Source organism: Ceratotherium simum, chromosome 8 (genome assembly GCF_057802395.1).
Source record: "Ceratotherium simum simum isolate JZ-2026a chromosome 8, ASM5780239v1, whole genome shotgun sequence".
In the NCBI taxonomy this organism is placed as follows: Eukaryota; Metazoa; Chordata; class Mammalia; order Perissodactyla; family Rhinocerotidae; genus Ceratotherium; species Ceratotherium simum.
In genome coordinates, this window is record NC_141907.1 from 7,478,371 (window position 1) to 7,494,225 (window position 15,855).

Sequence of the window (15,855 nt, forward strand, 5' to 3'; positions counted from 1 at the left end):
CAGTCTGTGAAATGATTAATCATAGGAAGAAAGAAGGAAGGGATGCAGGGAAGGAAAAGATGGTCTAAAATTTCATTTATTTCAAATGTAACTCCATCAAAGCTCCCATATTTGACTTAATGTGCCTTTACAGCATTTTACATGTATTACTTTATGTGAATTTTATGGGCCAGTCTCTGTTGACATTGTGTTCAATGCTTATGTCCAATTATAAAGGGCACGAAGCACCCAGGGCTTGGCAGAATCCCTGACCTCTCAGGGACGCCAGAGCCCCTAAGAGTTCACTCCTCCACAAGACCATGGAGGACACCCTGTTCTTTCTGTCCTACTCCAGCCTGGGCCTTTTCTCATTCTGCTGGTTTCCAAGAACTTGCCTGGCTTGACTGGCTGCTCGTGAGCACATGGGCCATGCGGACTGACTGAGTGCAGGGCTCCAGAAGGAGGAAGTGCTGCTGGTGGGGGCTCAGCCTCCTTGGAACATCAGCTCTGACTCCCCCTGGGCAGAGGGTGTGGATCCCAACAGAGAGCTCTGTGTAGCTGGCAGATGCACTTTCCTCAGATGCCTTTAACTGAGTCTTACTCAATTAGCAACTACGTGCTGGGTGCTTGAGATGAGCCAGTGCCTGGCCGGGTGGAATGCATGAAGACCAGGGACTGCAGAGATACAGTATGACAACTTCCATCACCATTTCTTTAAACCTACTGTGTCACACACACACACACACACACACACACACACACACACACACACACACACAATCTGAACACCGGAGCACACACACAATCTGAACACCGGAGCAAGATGCCGCCCAGATTGGGGCCAGCACCCGGGTATCCCAAATGGCTGCCCTTAATCTTGACACTTTGGGGATGGTGGGGTTCCTGAGGAGCCCTTGCCACACCAGCAAGTAGTGACTCTCCAGGTGGAAACTGGATTACTGTCAAAGCTTTAGCTATAGAAGGCTAGAGAAAGGAAAGGGGAATGGTTTCATTATCGCTGACTCAGCTCTCTCGGCAGAGAAAAGAAAGCGAAGGTACATTACGTGAGAAGAGTGTCACGGTTCAGTATGACTTTTAACTGCTAGTGCTTCTGTTTTAAATGTGCAAGCGTGAGTCTTTGCTTTCACAAGTCGCTGTCTGAAAAGAAGCCGAGACCTTGGAAAGCTGTGGTTATCTGCCGGTTAATGGAGTTTTACAGTCTGTGTTCAGAAGACAGGGTCTCAGAAATAATTTTCTCCTTGGAATAGGCTCTTTCTAAACTGGAAATTAAAAACAGTTTATTAAAACATAAACTTTATCCAGAAATTTCTGTTTAAAAGATGAATGTGTGTGAGACTTGTATATCTGTTTGGGCCAAAGGTATAAGAAATGAAAAAAGTTATTTTTTAAATGATTATCATTCCAGGGTGGTCCATGATCCCTACATATAATAAATTAAATGGTCTTGAGACATTTCAATCAAAGTGCAAAATCAGACATGGATTGGGGCCAACTGGAACAGAAGGAAATGTTGCCAGGAGACCAGGCTTTCCCAAGTTCTCAAGTCCTGGGAAAATTTTTCCTCTTGGGTTACTTTAGAATTGGCTTGAGGCAACAGCTTTGGTAGCTTCTGAGGGGAATACAATCCCTACCCTCCTGCACCTCTTGAGAAAGGAAAAAGTGGTTCTTAAGAGATTTATGATCATAAGTTTAAACCGTGCTCAATTTGGGGCAAGTGGAAAAAATTCAGCTCTTAAAGAAAAGAAGTTGAGAAAGACCCTGGGTGGCCAGCTGATAGGACTCAGTGCTCTGACATCAGGCCACAGAGCCGAGAGAGCCTGGTGGCACAAGGGAGAGGGTGGTGGGAGCAGCTGGCACCAGGGAACGCAGTGTGCCATCTCCACCTGAGCCCCCGTGAGCCAAGTCATCTTCCTTTGATGGCGGCAGCTGGTGGGGCCAGCCAAGGTACAGGGGAGCTGAAGGAAGCTACCAGAGATGAGGAGGAAATCAGGAGATATTTGGAGGGAAATAAAGCATCCTGGGAGCCAGAGGGTGAGCTGTAGGGAATGGACCTGTGGTATGTCCTTGGCCAAACTCAGAAATAGAACCACTTGATAAAAAAGTATTTTCAGAGTTAGGGGTGGGTGGGAGCGGGGCCTGCAGGAAAATGGGCTTCCAGGGCAAAACTGCCTGTCTGCTGGGGGTGCCGGGCCCTGACTCTGTGTCCCCCCTTTCTCGTTCCCCTCCCAACCCCCCTTCCCATGAGGATGAGACTTTAGAACCGGGAGAGTCCCCGTGTCTATATGCATGCTTCCTACCAAGGCAATTGATTACGTAAGTGCTTCTCTAAGGATGATGTTAGCACCCAATATGAAAAGCTGCATAGCCTGAACTTCAATTCCTCAGCTCTGGTGGGTGCTGCTGGCCCAGACGGAGCCCCTGGCAGCCATTCGCGCCCCACCCCCCAGGGAGTTTGGGGCCCAAGGGAGAAATCTGGTCCCACTTTTGCTTGATGTGGTTCCCTCCTTCTGCTAAGCTCCTGTAACCTTTGTTAGACAAACTGGGGACTTAACCTAATATTTTAGCGCAGGTGGGGGGTTGTTTCTTCCTGCCGCTCTGTGGCCCACAGAAATGCTGCAGAATCATTATTTATCACTGGAAAGGTTTCCAGGGTAGAGGAGGATTAACTGAACTCAGTCCTTTTGATGCCAGCTTCAGAGCACATGCAGTCTGATGATTCCCTGGGAAAATCAGCCTCTTTTCAAGCCTCGTAACAGCTCCTCACTTCCACCCTCACCACCTCCTGCCACATCTGTGCTCTTCACAGTGGCGGAGGGATCCTTTTAAACGTGACATGGCACTCTGCTGTCCACACCCTGGGCTGAGCCCCTCCAGCCCCGCCAGCCTCCATCATCCCTCAGACTGGCAGGCTTGCTCCTGCTCTTGTGTGGGGCCTGCTCCGGACATCCTCTGTTCACCTCCCCAGATCCGCCCTGCGCCCTGCCCTGTGTCCTGGAGGAGGACCCGTAGGACCAGATCAAAAGGCCCCCTCCCCTCTGCCACCAGGTGGTGTCAGCAAACCGGGGCACCAGTAAGAAATCAGAAGGAAGAGAATGGGACCAGGGTGTTGGTCCCCCGGCTCCCTTTCTACAGGCCCATTGTGGTCGGCTGTGTCCCTCTACTGAAGGTCGCCGCTCCTGATGGGTGGCCGACCCACCTACAGACCCACCCTACAGACCCACCCACCCGAGTGAATCTGCCTTCCAACCCTCAATTTCACTGTGCCGTCTCTCTCCTGCTGGGGTCTGGCTGATGCAGGCATTCCTTCTAACTGCTCCCTCTGCCCAGAATGTTCTTCTGGTTACCTGGGTAGACAGCTCCCTCATCTCTGAGCCTAACCACAATATTTAATACAGCAACCTGCCCTGCCTCTCAATCCCTCTTTCTCTGCCTTACTATCCTCAGAGCATCCTTCACCTTCTAAGCCACCATGCAGCTGACTCACTCGTGTTATTGTTCACTGTCTGTCCCCCCACGAGGAGCTTGCCATCTCCAAGGCAAGGGCCTTCATCTTTTTCGTCCACTGACACATCCCACATACCTAGACCTGTGCCCAGCACAGAGCAGGGGACCAGCCAGCACCCGCTGAGAGTTGAAGGAATAAACACTCTGGCCTCAGTTTCATCTTCTAAGTTTTGGGGACGCAGCAGGGCATCTTCAGATTTTTCCATAGCGTACGTTTGGTTCTCTTCTGGAATATTAATAACCAACAATAATTGTATCAGTTTGCTAGGGCTGCCATGAAAAGGACCACAGACTGGTGGCTTAAACAACAGGGATTTCTTCTCTCACAATTCGGGAGGCCAGAAGTCCATCCGAGATCAAGGTATCCACAGGGCCATGCTCCCTCTGAAGGTGCAGGGAAGGATCTGTTCAGGCATCTCTCCCAGCTCTAGTAGTTCTTGGCTTTTGCAGCATACTTTCAAAACTCACATGGAGTTCTCCTTGTGTGTGTCTGTGTCCACATTCCCCCTTTATATAAGGACATCAGTCATATTGGATTACGGGTCCACTCTACTCCAGTATGACCTCATCTTAACTAATTACATCCGCAATGACCCTATTTCCAAATCAGGTCACGTTCTGAGGTAACGGGGGTTAGAACTTGAACACATGAATTTTGTGGGGACATAATTCAGCCCATAACAATAATTAATTTATCGAGCACCGGCTCTACGTGAAGCACCGTGCATTACTGTATAATTCTCATGATGATACCTGTTGAAATATAGATCTGTTATTACCCCCACTTTCCCTAAGAGAAAATGGGGGCTCAGAGAGGTTAAGTAACTGACCCAAAGTCACCCAGCTAGTAAGCGTTTGTCCAGGAGACCACAGAGCCCAAACACTCCATCATTCTGCCTCATTGCCTCTTCCCACTCTCTCCTCCAACATGTGCTGATCCAGTGGCTAGAGATGTGGCAGTGAACCCTAACGGCTTTGATTCTGAAATCATGGACTTCATTGGGAAGCAAAGGGAATGGTAGGCAGTGGAAACCAGTAGGATTTTTTTTTTTTTTACTTCACTTCTATGGCATAGTCCATTCCTGATAGCTACAAAAACTCACTGCGATGAGTAAGGAGTAAGAGTGACGTGTGAATTCTGTTTCCTCTGATGTGAAAAAGCACAGAATCTCTGCTCCTCAACAAATGAGCCTCGTGCTCCACAAGCCGCTGCCCCACGTGGCACAGATGCTCAGGCTCCCATGGCCCGAATGATGCTCAGTGGATGCTCACTCATGAGAGGGTTAATTCTGCACCAAGAAAATCAATTTGGAAAACCAGCTGTTTCTGCAAGATGGCAATTATTTACAGCTGCCCAAGCCGATGAACGATGCCATGAGCCAAAATGAACTGCAGGTCAAATGAACAAAAATGTCTTTCCCCCTCAATTTTATCAGGCACCAAAGCCATTTTAATAGACTGTCAAAATAGACTTCTCGGTAAGAAGAAAGAAAAAAACTGGAAAGTCCTTTTTGATAGGCAATGACCTCACAAGGTCAGATGAAATAGTATCTATATTTTTGCAAACAGGATAATAAAAGCTTTGTGAAGGGCAAGGCACTTCCTGAATATCAACTCAGTCAGGAAGGGTGCAGGGGCCTTCACACTGAGTTTTGTTTCAATTATACTGTACCGTGGTGAATTGGTTTCCTGTGGCTGCTGTAACAGATTGCCACAAATTTAGTGGCTTAAAGAAACACATACTTATTCTCCTACAGTTCTGGATGTCAGAAGTCTAAAATAGGTCTCATGGAGCAAAAATTAGCTGTTGGCAGGGCTGTGTTCCCTCTGGAGGCTCTAGGGGAGCATCTGCTTCCTTGCCTTCTCTAGCTTCTATAGTCCACCTGCATTCCTTGGCTTGTGGCCCCTTCTTCCACCTTCAAAGCCAACAACCGACTCACTCCAACCTCTGCTTTGGTCAGCACATCTCCTTCTCTGAGTCTGACTCTCCTCCTCCCTCTTTTACTTATAAGGACACTGTGATTACATTGGGTCACCCGGATAATCCAGGATAACCTCCCCATCTCAAGAGCCTTAACTTAATCACACCTGCAAAGCCTCTTCTGCCATATAAGGTAACGTTTTCATCCTTCCATGAATTAGGACTTGGACGTTTTGGGGGCCAGTTTTCTGCCTACCACAGATGGGCATGGTTTTATCCATTTTACAGATGAACAAATAACTTCAGAGATGTTGGGCAATTTTCCCAAAACCACTCAGCTGGTAAATGGATGATTAGGATTTGAATTCAGAGCTGCCAGGCTCTAAAGCCACAACTCTTTCTCCCCCAGCACGTTGTTCCACCCCGGGCTCCCGGTCTCATGTTGAACCAACATCATGGTGTTCCAGGGATTGGGGTAAATGCTACTATTTTAAGGACTGTTCCCAGTGGACTATTCTGCATGTCCAGCTCTTTTAGAAGATAAACTAGGAAGGAGTGCAGATGATTGGGGACCATGCCCACAGGGCCAAGGGACAGGCTGCCCAATGCACTTCACTTCCCTTCATCTGACTAAATCTTGCTGGCCCTTCAGTTCTTGGCTTCCTGGGCCCCTCCTCCAGGAAGCCCTCCCAGAAGCCCTCACAGGAGAGCTCATCCCAGTGTTGCACGTGGTACATGTCTGTTTCTGGGTCTGTCTTCCTCTCTAGATCACGACAGCTTCACTGGTGACCTCCTAGCACGAGCGTGATCTGGGTGCTCCAGAGCTGCTTGTGGAACGGATAAGTGCATGAATGAATGAATCCACCACCGCAGCCATGAAGTCCTCGCTCCCCTCTCTGGGGCCACACAAAGGTTCTTACATCTCTAGGACACACAGGATCCTCCGCGATCCAAGCTGGAAGGCAGCAGCGGCAGACTCTTCAGAGGCTGCAGTCCCCGTCCTGATTTTAGAAAGGTCCTCCTTTTCTCTCCTAGGAGGGTCATTTACCCTTCTTCCTGGGATTAGTACTTCCAAGAAATACTTTGTCAAATATTCTCAGCTTTTAATGAAGATGATTTGCTGGCCATAGAGAGGGGGCCAGGGTGGCGGGCTTCTGGAGTTAGGAGACCGCAGATGGAGATACCACCACTCCCTCTATTTGCTCCTCTTTCAAAGGGGGCGATGACCGGTCTGTCAGGAGTGGTGTGAGCCTTCATGAGCCCCCATGTCAAGCACTCAGGGTCTTGGGGAGGAGTCGGGGCTTCCCCTACTTCCTCAGGATCTGACCCCACTGGCCGCGTGCCCTGGGTAAGTCATTTCTCTGGGACTTGGTTTCCTCAGCTATAAAAGACTGTGCGAGTCACTACACAATCCCGCTCTCTGTAAAGACAGCCACCACGGCCTTATTTAAAACGACAAACAACCGACCCTACCTAAAGAGAAGAGGAATAGCTAACCCTCCTGAGTGCACATCACTTGCCAGGCGCTGCTCGCATCATGAAATGTGTACTCACTCCTTTAATCCTCACCCCATCCCCATGAGGCAAGAGTGGTGTCCTTATCACAGAATCGGGGAAATTGAGTCACAGAGCTGTTGAATAATTTACCCAGGCTCATACAGGTCAAAGGGGATGGAGCTGGGATCAGAATCCAGGCGGTGTGGCCCTGCTGTCCAGGCTCTGAGCAGAGACGCTCAACAACCCCCTGCCACCCCCTGCAAGACAACAGTCAAGGAAATGACTGTATAGCCAGTTTTTGAAGGATAGAGCTTGCACAACTACTGTTAATTCAGAGGGGAGAGGGCCAACCTACTTTTCTCTATATATGTTATACTTTAATAAAAAATTTACTCGAACAATAAATAATGAAGTGGAAAATAATTCTGACATAAGGTTATATGAACAAAAGCAGGATTAAAATCAGTATATAGAATCGGATTATTGCTGTGAAAGAGTAAAACATACATCTATGCACAGAAAAGACAGGGGGAAATTTTGCCAAATTCCCTTGAGTAGTATGATCATGGGTGATTTCTCCTTTGTTTCTTTCTATTTTTCTGAATGTTACAAACTTACTCTAATAAGCTCGTGTTGATTTCTTATAACAACAAAATACTTTACCAAAAAACAAACCCTGTAATTTTCACATCATTTTCATTCCATACCATCTATGCTTTTCTGCTGATCAATGAAAATTAATAACAACGATTGGGTGGAGTCTATAACTTAAGACAAGAATTTTGTGAAACTTTCAGATTGTGAAACATTGAAATGTTTCCCCTCTAACAAAAAGACTGTGCGTGGAAGGAGAAGGAGACCAAACATCAGACCTCCATCCTTTTTATGGCATCCATTTTTAAAAGCATCTTGTTAGAACACCCCATTAAAAGCAGGGAGCAAAATAAAGTATTCTGTTGAAAGTGAGTCAGAAATGCGATCGGAAGCCTCTGCCAGTTTGCGCTGGCATAAACCTTGTCAGTGCAAATCAGCGAGCAAGAGGGGAAATAAATGAGCCAATCCATCAAGGTCAGAGAACGTTACTCTGATCTAACCCTCTTCTCTTTCCTTTGGAAAAGAACCCCATCGTGTACTGTGTGCCTAAAATGTAAGGCACAAACCACACACCTACAAGGTAGAAGAGGCATGAACTTCTCATCAAGAGGGAAACTGAATCTCAGAGAGGTTGAGTGCATTGTCCAACATTACACAGCCAATAAGTTCCAGAGCTGGGATTCAAATCCAGTTTGGTCTGATTCCAAAGCCTGTGCAATTTCCGCTAGATTCTAAAGTCTCCCAACTCCCCCCTCCTCCCAAATGTTTATTTTGCATATTGGAGGCCGAGAAAGAGTGACGAGCGCTACGTCTTCTTTTGGACATTTTTGCTTATTATTAAAGTCTCCCTCTCTGTTACAGCGATCCACTGGAATGTCCCTTCTCCTTTGCTTTGCTTTGCAGACTCCGACATGTTTGGGGTGGTAAGACAGCTAACAGTTGTGAAACATTTTTAAAGTCATGGCAACCGACGTTAGGCTCACATGGACTCTGATCCCGACTCTGGGGGAGATGTGGCCCTCCTCATAGGGTGCTGATCATATCGCATCATTTGTGACTAGGTGAGAGTTCAAAGAAGGGGGCTATTTGTTAAAAGGAAGACAATAGGGAAGTAAAATATAGATAAGAATATTCTCCAGATGGCTGAAACATTGGTGATGAACTTCATGATAAATTCCTAAAACTCAGACGTCCTCCTAGTGACAAAGGGCATGCTTCTTGAAAGGCGAGCCCATTTGTTGCCTGCGGGTCCCCCACCGCCACCCCAGGCTGTTTACCCCCCCTGTGATGTTCTCAGGAACGAAGCCCAGTTTACTCACAGAGAAGACGGCAGCCAAAATCTCGATGCCACCTGTGCTCAAGGTGATGTATGGGATCTTTTCTGGAGGGATCCCAGCTTTTCCGAAGATACTGTTGGTGTAGAACCAAATCTGTAATGCAGAAGAGAAAAGAAGGGAGGCGGGTCAGTGAGAGGCACCCGTTTCCCAAATTAAATTCGGGTACAAGGTGGTCTCGGAGATTCGCTGCTAAATCCAGAGCCACAGGTGGAGCCATGTGGCGTGGCTGACCCCTTGTTTTCTCCCTTCTCTCACATTTTCTCCTAACAGAACTCCTACATTACTGGTAGCGACATGTGCTCAGCCAAGTGTGGCAATGAGACGTAAACGGAAATGGTGGTGGGACTTCCAGGAAGTCTCCTTAAAAAGAGCTCTTCATCAAGGAGCGTGACCTCATTTTTTGCCCTTCCTCCTTTCTGCTGTCAGGATGGTGAATGTGATGGCTGGAGCTTCAGCAGTCCTCTTGGATCACTAGGTGACCTCAGGACAGCACTGCTATTAGCCTCCATAGTAACTTTGTGCGAATTAGAAAAGGTCTGTGATCCATAAGACACTTTACTGACATCCACTGGAAAACTGTCATAATAAATCTATAATAGGTGCAATGTAAACGATGCTCCTGAGAGTTGTGCAGTGCACAACCTGCATAACTATACATCGAGCCCCTGCCTTGGGATGGAAGCCACCTGTTCAGAAGCTGGAGCAGGAAGTTAGAAGGAGCCTGTATCCTTACTCACTAGAGTGATTCTATAATTTATTATCCAAACCTGGGCCCTTTTCAGAGTGTTAATAATTATTCTAGGACAACAGGAATAAACAGAGACTGCCCTGGGCAAACGAGGATGTGGGGCTGCTGTACCAGCCCTCACAATCTCCTTCACGTGAGAGAGAAAACCACTTTTGTTTAGGTCACTGTTGAGGGTCCCGCCACATGAGGCCAAACCTGACCCTAACGGACCCTCACGGAACATCAGATAGTCACGGATGTGGGGTTTGGAGACCCAGCTCCATCCTGAACCCGCTGTGTGACCTCAGGCAACTCACTCCGCCTGCTGAGATCCCTTCCCCTCCTGTGTCAGGAACCTGGTAAGAATTGTCACTGCTCATTATTTACTTAAAGTTTTGGAGCAAGAGGCTGGACACAAATCATTTGTTTTCTCCCAATCCCAGCCATTTCCTTAAAAAGCAAGAGTCTGTTGAATGATAGAAAACCATGCTGAACTAATATCTGAAATCTGACGGGAAACCCGCTGCCTCGAAGGGCCTTGGACAGCATTACACACTCATCATGATGGACTGGAACATCACAGCTCGTTAGGTGACTGCGGCTGGGAGCGCTCTTTGAACACGGCTCTTGGTTTCTGGAGAAAGCTCTTGTTTCTAGAAATTTGTCTTGTTAGCAGCATTTGTTTAGCAAAGTTTTTCATGCACTGGGGGAGAAGATCTAATTTAGGACCCCCTCATCTATACAGACGGTTTATTTTGTAGGGGAGGGAGTAATTCTTTGTAAAGTTACAGGCGCCCTAGAGACTCCCGTGAAACGACTGCTTGCACGTCTCTGAGCCTGTGGCATCGATGCGTCTGTTGGCAAACATGGGTCTTAACGTTCACGCACAACAAAGACCCTCCTGTCCCGCGTCTGCCTCACACTTGAGGGAGCTGATAAATTAGAATTTTAGACTCCATCTTTGCTGTCACATCCATTGAGTACAGAGTGGCTTCTGATAAATTCACTAATTCTTATAGCTCTTAGGGCTGTGACAGAAGCTAAAATTATTCCAAAAAGCCTCAGTCTGCGCTGGATTTGTTTATATAATCTCTTCCCCTTTTGAAGGTAACCGTGGTCCCCAGCACATCTTCAGGGTTGGATCAGAGGAGCCTAACACACCTTTCTTAACCTTCACCCAAATTCATTGATTTCAATAGCCAAGGGTCTCTATGGGCCCTTTTCATCCCCCAGGCTGCCCTGCTGCCACCCCGTGCAAAAGTGGATCTGACATTTGTGTTATTGTCAGCCTAAGTTCTGAACCCCATGCCCTGACCCGCTCATGTTCTGGAGGCTTCCAGCCTCTAATCCCACTCCATATGTGTCCTCCCCTGGAAGCTACACTCTGGCCTCCCACATGGTGCTCCCTCCTGGCTCCTGACATCCCCTCCACCCCCCTTCTTCCCTGCTTCCAGTTCTCTCTGTAGCAACACTGCCTTGGGTGTCCCCGAAGGGTTTAAACATTAGTGACGGGAGTCATCGTGCATAAAATCACATGCTCCTGGGGGACGGTTATAGAAGCGCTCTACAGTCATCTCATACTTAAACGCATTTACCCATCCATAGGCAGAAATTGGCCCTTCAGACCCTCTCCCCACGTCCAGGGCTTGTAGGGAGGACCTGCTGGACTGGCCCTGTCCCCAGGGGGAAGGCCTGGATGTCACACAAACTGCTGGTCTCATTCTGTTGGCTCCACGAAGCCATTTCTGTCTCCCTGTATCATCTTTAGAGCAGGAAGGTAACTGCTCGGCCTCTGCTCCCACTGAGGTTAATTTGATCGGGCAGTTTGAGGGCGGTGTACAACCGAAGCACCAGGCAATCTGGAGTGTGTCCCGCGGGGCACCCGCCCACGCAGCGGGCTTTGCGTTGACCTTGTCCAAGACACAATGGGGCTCTTGACAGTCTCCTCCCACTGAGGCGGGGGATGGAGTGGAAGGAGCAGCGATTCTGGAGATCTGCAAACCCGATTCCAACCCCAGCACCTCTTGTTTTACAGCTATTTCTAGCAAGCTTGGGTGTCTTGTTTCCCAACCAAGGCTGCACATCTGAGAGCAAAGTTTGAAAATGTGTGGCATCGAGAGAGAAGAAAACAATGCTAGAAACAGTCTTGCTGATAACAGCAAGCGGGGAGGGAGATCTAACACAAGCCCACAAGTTACCGTCTGTGAGATATTCCACGTACGCGATTTCATGCAATCCTCACGGCAGCTGTGCAAACTGAGTATTAACATCATCCCCACTTTTCATAATAGGAAACTGAAGCCCAAGGAAGTCCATATAATTGGCTTCCTCTGTTCAAGAAGGAAGGAATCCAGAGAAAGGAAGGGCAACCCAAGGTAGATAAGTACCACCATAATTCTTGGCATTCCAGAAAAGTCAGGAAGGTTCAAGAAAACTGTGCTTCCCTGCACCAGGTTTGGCAATTGGTGTTGGTCCAGTTATCAACCCAAGGACTTGGTAGATACAGTGCCCTCCCTGCCTCCTTATTCTTCTCACTTCCTACTCCTTTCCCAAACGTTCAGGTGCCTGCCATGTGTCACAGACAGCTCTGGGAGCTGGAGACACAGGGACCATGGGACAGGGCCTCCATGCTTGAGGATGGTCACGGTGAGGGGAGCAGCACCGAGGGTGTGGGAGCCATTGTGGCCTACCCAGGGAAGGGGACGGACTCTACAACAAGGAGGCTCCCTCTTGCTGGCGAGAGACTGAACGTTCCCATGAAAGCCTTGTTTTCCTGCAGAGGACAAAGTGCTCAGGAGGGAGGCAACTGCATCAAATAAGCAATTTTCAGTGACAGGTCTAATTTTAGAGAAAGGAATTTGAAAGCTATTGTCAGAGGAGGAAAAAAACAACCCAACACTGAAAAGGAATTTAGAAGTAACTAAATGTTGTTAAATCCAACTCTCGCTTGATTTCTAAACGTGAAAACCACTTATTGACTTTTTGGCAAAAATGCCCTTAGCAATATGTAATGTGTGTTTAACACAGTGGTTCTCAACTGGGGGCAATTTAGCAATGTCTAGAGACATTTTTGGTTGTCACAAGTGGTGGGGTGGGCTACTGTCATCTGGTGGGTGGAGGCCAGGGATGCTGCAAACATCCTACAGTGAACAGGACAGCCCCTATGACAATGAGTTTTCCAGCCCCAAATGTGCATGGTGCTGAGGCTGAGAAACGCTGGTTTAGGACAAGGCACCTGGGTCTTAGAGATGGGCCGGCCAGGCCTGGCAGGGCACCTGGTGCCAGGGAGTGTGAGTTTGACAGCACAGGCACCACTCACTGTGACGTTGAGCAAGTCCTTGACCCTCTGTAAGCCTCAGTTTCTTCATGTAGAAAATGGGGACAGCACCACTACCCTGCAGGACATTTGGGGCCGGAATAAGGTGATGAGCAGTGAGAGGCCTAGCAATATTAACAACTGTCTCAAACTATAGACCATAGCCCCAGAATAATTTCTGGTCAAGCTAAAGGGACAAAGCAAGTTTTAAAGGGCATTTAAAGTTTTTCATCTGTACTGGACAGCTCTCTTCCTTGGTTTCATGAATTATTTGGATGAAAAGGCAGTGGGTGCAGGAGGAGAGCCTGGACCGAGCACAGGACAGTGGGGCTGTGATGCTGGGGTTTGCTGCTAACCGGTGTTTGTCCTTTTTCATGTAAAACAGAAGAAGTAAGACATGTCCCATTGGCTGCCTAGGGATTGTAACCCTGGCCCCCGGCCCCATAGGACATTAACCACAACCCTGCTTAGAACAAGCCTAACGTGTTGTCTTTAGCTTGTAGGACACCACAAAGAGAGGACGGAGAAGATGGCTGAACAAAACCAGTCACAACTGGTTAAAGGCAACATGGCAGTCTGACCTGACCCAACATAGACCCTGCAGCTCATTGTACTCTCCGTGGTCTGTAACACGCTACCATGCTACACAACATACCCACTGGCGCCATGACAGTTTACAACTGCCACGGCAATGGCAGGATATCACCAAATAAGGAAGGAAAAGAGGTGGCACCCAATTTCCCCCAAAAGCCTAACCAGTTCTCTGAACCATTGTGAATATTCCGCCCCTTCATTACGCAGACCCCTTATAACAGCTGCTTAATCGCCCCAGGAGCTGAGAAGTTGATTTCTGAACTTTGTTCCCACTTCTCCATTCTCTGGCCATTGCATAAAGCTTGTGCTATTGAACGCTTAGCTTCGGTCTCATGTCAAAGTTGCAACACCAAACAGAGAAAGAACCCCAAGAGGAAGGGCAAGAGACCCTTCCTTGGGTCTCTCCCAGTTGGGGAGAGACTTCAATTGGTAACAGGATGACCTGGGCATACAGCCCAGTGACACTCATGGGGATGCTCTCAGGGGGCCTTGGGGACCCTCCCTGCTTGGGGTATAAGCACCCAGACCTTCTGGCCAAACAGCTGGGGCTCAAATCCCCTTTCTACCATTCCTAGCTATGACCTTGGGAAAGTCTCTCAACGTCTCTGTGCCTACCAGTGGTGCCTAACTCATAGAGCTACCATGGGGGCAGCTCCTGGCTCATGCTAAGTGCTAAATAAGTGTGTGCTTGATTATTATCACAGCCGAGCAGACAAAGGCTGGGTGAGGGAAAGCAACTGGTCCGGTTTCTCACTGCAGGTTTGTGGTCATGGTGAGACAGACAGCCAGGCCTCTGGTCTTGTTCTGGTCTTGTCTATGTCAAGTTAAGCATGCCAAGCTGGAAGTATTACTCTTGACTTAAAGACTTAAATAATCCTCAACAAACTAAGAATAGAAAGAAATTACTTCAACATAATAAAGGCCATATGTGAGAAGCCCACAGCTAACGGCATACTCAATGGTGAAAAACTGAAAGCTTTTCCTCTAAGATCAGCAACAATGGATATTCTGTGTTCATGAATTGGAAGACTTAATATTGTTGAAAGGTCCATACTATCCAGGCCCAAAACAATCTACAGATTCAATGCTATCCCTATCAAAATCCCTATGGCATGTTTTACAGAAATAGAAAAAAATCCTAAAATTCATATGGAACAACACAAGACAATGCATAGCCAAAACAATCTTGAGAAAGAACCAAACTGGAGGCATCACACTTTCTGATTTTAAAATAATTACAAAACTCCAGTAATTAAAATGAAAACTCCAGTATGGTGCTGGCGTAAAGACAGACATATAGACCAATGGAACAGAACAGAGAGCCCAGAAATAAACCCCATGCATGTATGGCCAACTATCTTCAACAAGGGTGCCAAGGATATTCACTGGGGAAGGGATAGTCTCTCTGACAAATGGCGCTGGGAAAACTGGATATCCACATACAAAATAATGAAATTGGACCCTTTTCTTCACTCAAAATGGATTAAAGACTTAAGAATAAGACCTGGAACTATAAAACTCCTAGAAGAAAATATAGGGGAAAATAAGCTTCATGACATTGGTCTTGGCAATGATTTTTTGGATATAATACCAAAAGCAAAAATAGACGAGTGGGACTACATCAAACTAAAAAGCTTCTGCACAGCAAAGGAAATAATCAACAGAGTGCAAAGGCAACCTACAGAACGGGAGAAAGTGTTAGCAAACCATATATCTGATAAGGAGTTAATATATAAGGAACTCCTACATCTCAATTGCAAACAACAACCAAACCAAACCAAAAAAATCTCCAAATAACCCCATTAAAAAATGGGCAAAGGACTTGAATAGACATTTCTCCAAAGAAGACATACAAATAGCCAACAGGTATATAAAAAGATGCTCAACATCATTAACCATCACAGAAATGCAAATCAAAACCACAACACGATATCACCTCAAAGCTGTTAGGATGGCTAATATTAAATATGTGTGTGTGTGTGTGTGTGTGTGTGTGTTGGTGAGGATGTGGAAAAATGGGAACCCTTGCACACTGTTCTTGGGAATGTAAACTGATGCAGCCACTATGGAAAATAGTATGAAGGGTCCTCAAAAAATGAAAAACAGAACTACCATATGATCCAGCAATTCCACTTCTGGGTATTTACCCAAAAGAGTTGAAAGAAGGATCTTTAAAAGATATTTGCACTCCCATGTTCAATGCAGCACTATTCATAATAGCCAAAATGTGGAAGTATCCTAAGTGTTCGTTGATGGATGAACGGATAAAGAAAATGTGATATATACATACAATGGAATATTATTCAGCCTGAAAAAGACAGAAATCCTGCTATATGTGACAACATGGATGAACCTGGAGGACATT

At 47.1% G+C, this 15,855-nt stretch overlaps 1 protein-coding gene across 3 annotated transcripts in view; it reads right to left on the reverse strand.

The window, feature by feature from the left end:
- SLC2A9 (solute carrier family 2 member 9) overlaps positions 1-15,855 on the reverse strand; it is a 255,749-nt gene that overhangs the window by 73,565 nt on the left and 166,329 nt on the right. For all 3 annotated transcript variants that reach the window (XM_087434919.1, XM_087434920.1, XM_004432273.3), the window contains one exon: positions 8,836-8,946. In XM_087434919.1, coding sequence (XP_087291045.1) covers positions 8,836-8,946 — 111 coding nt within the window. The remainder of the gene's footprint in view (positions 1-8,835; positions 8,947-15,855) is intronic.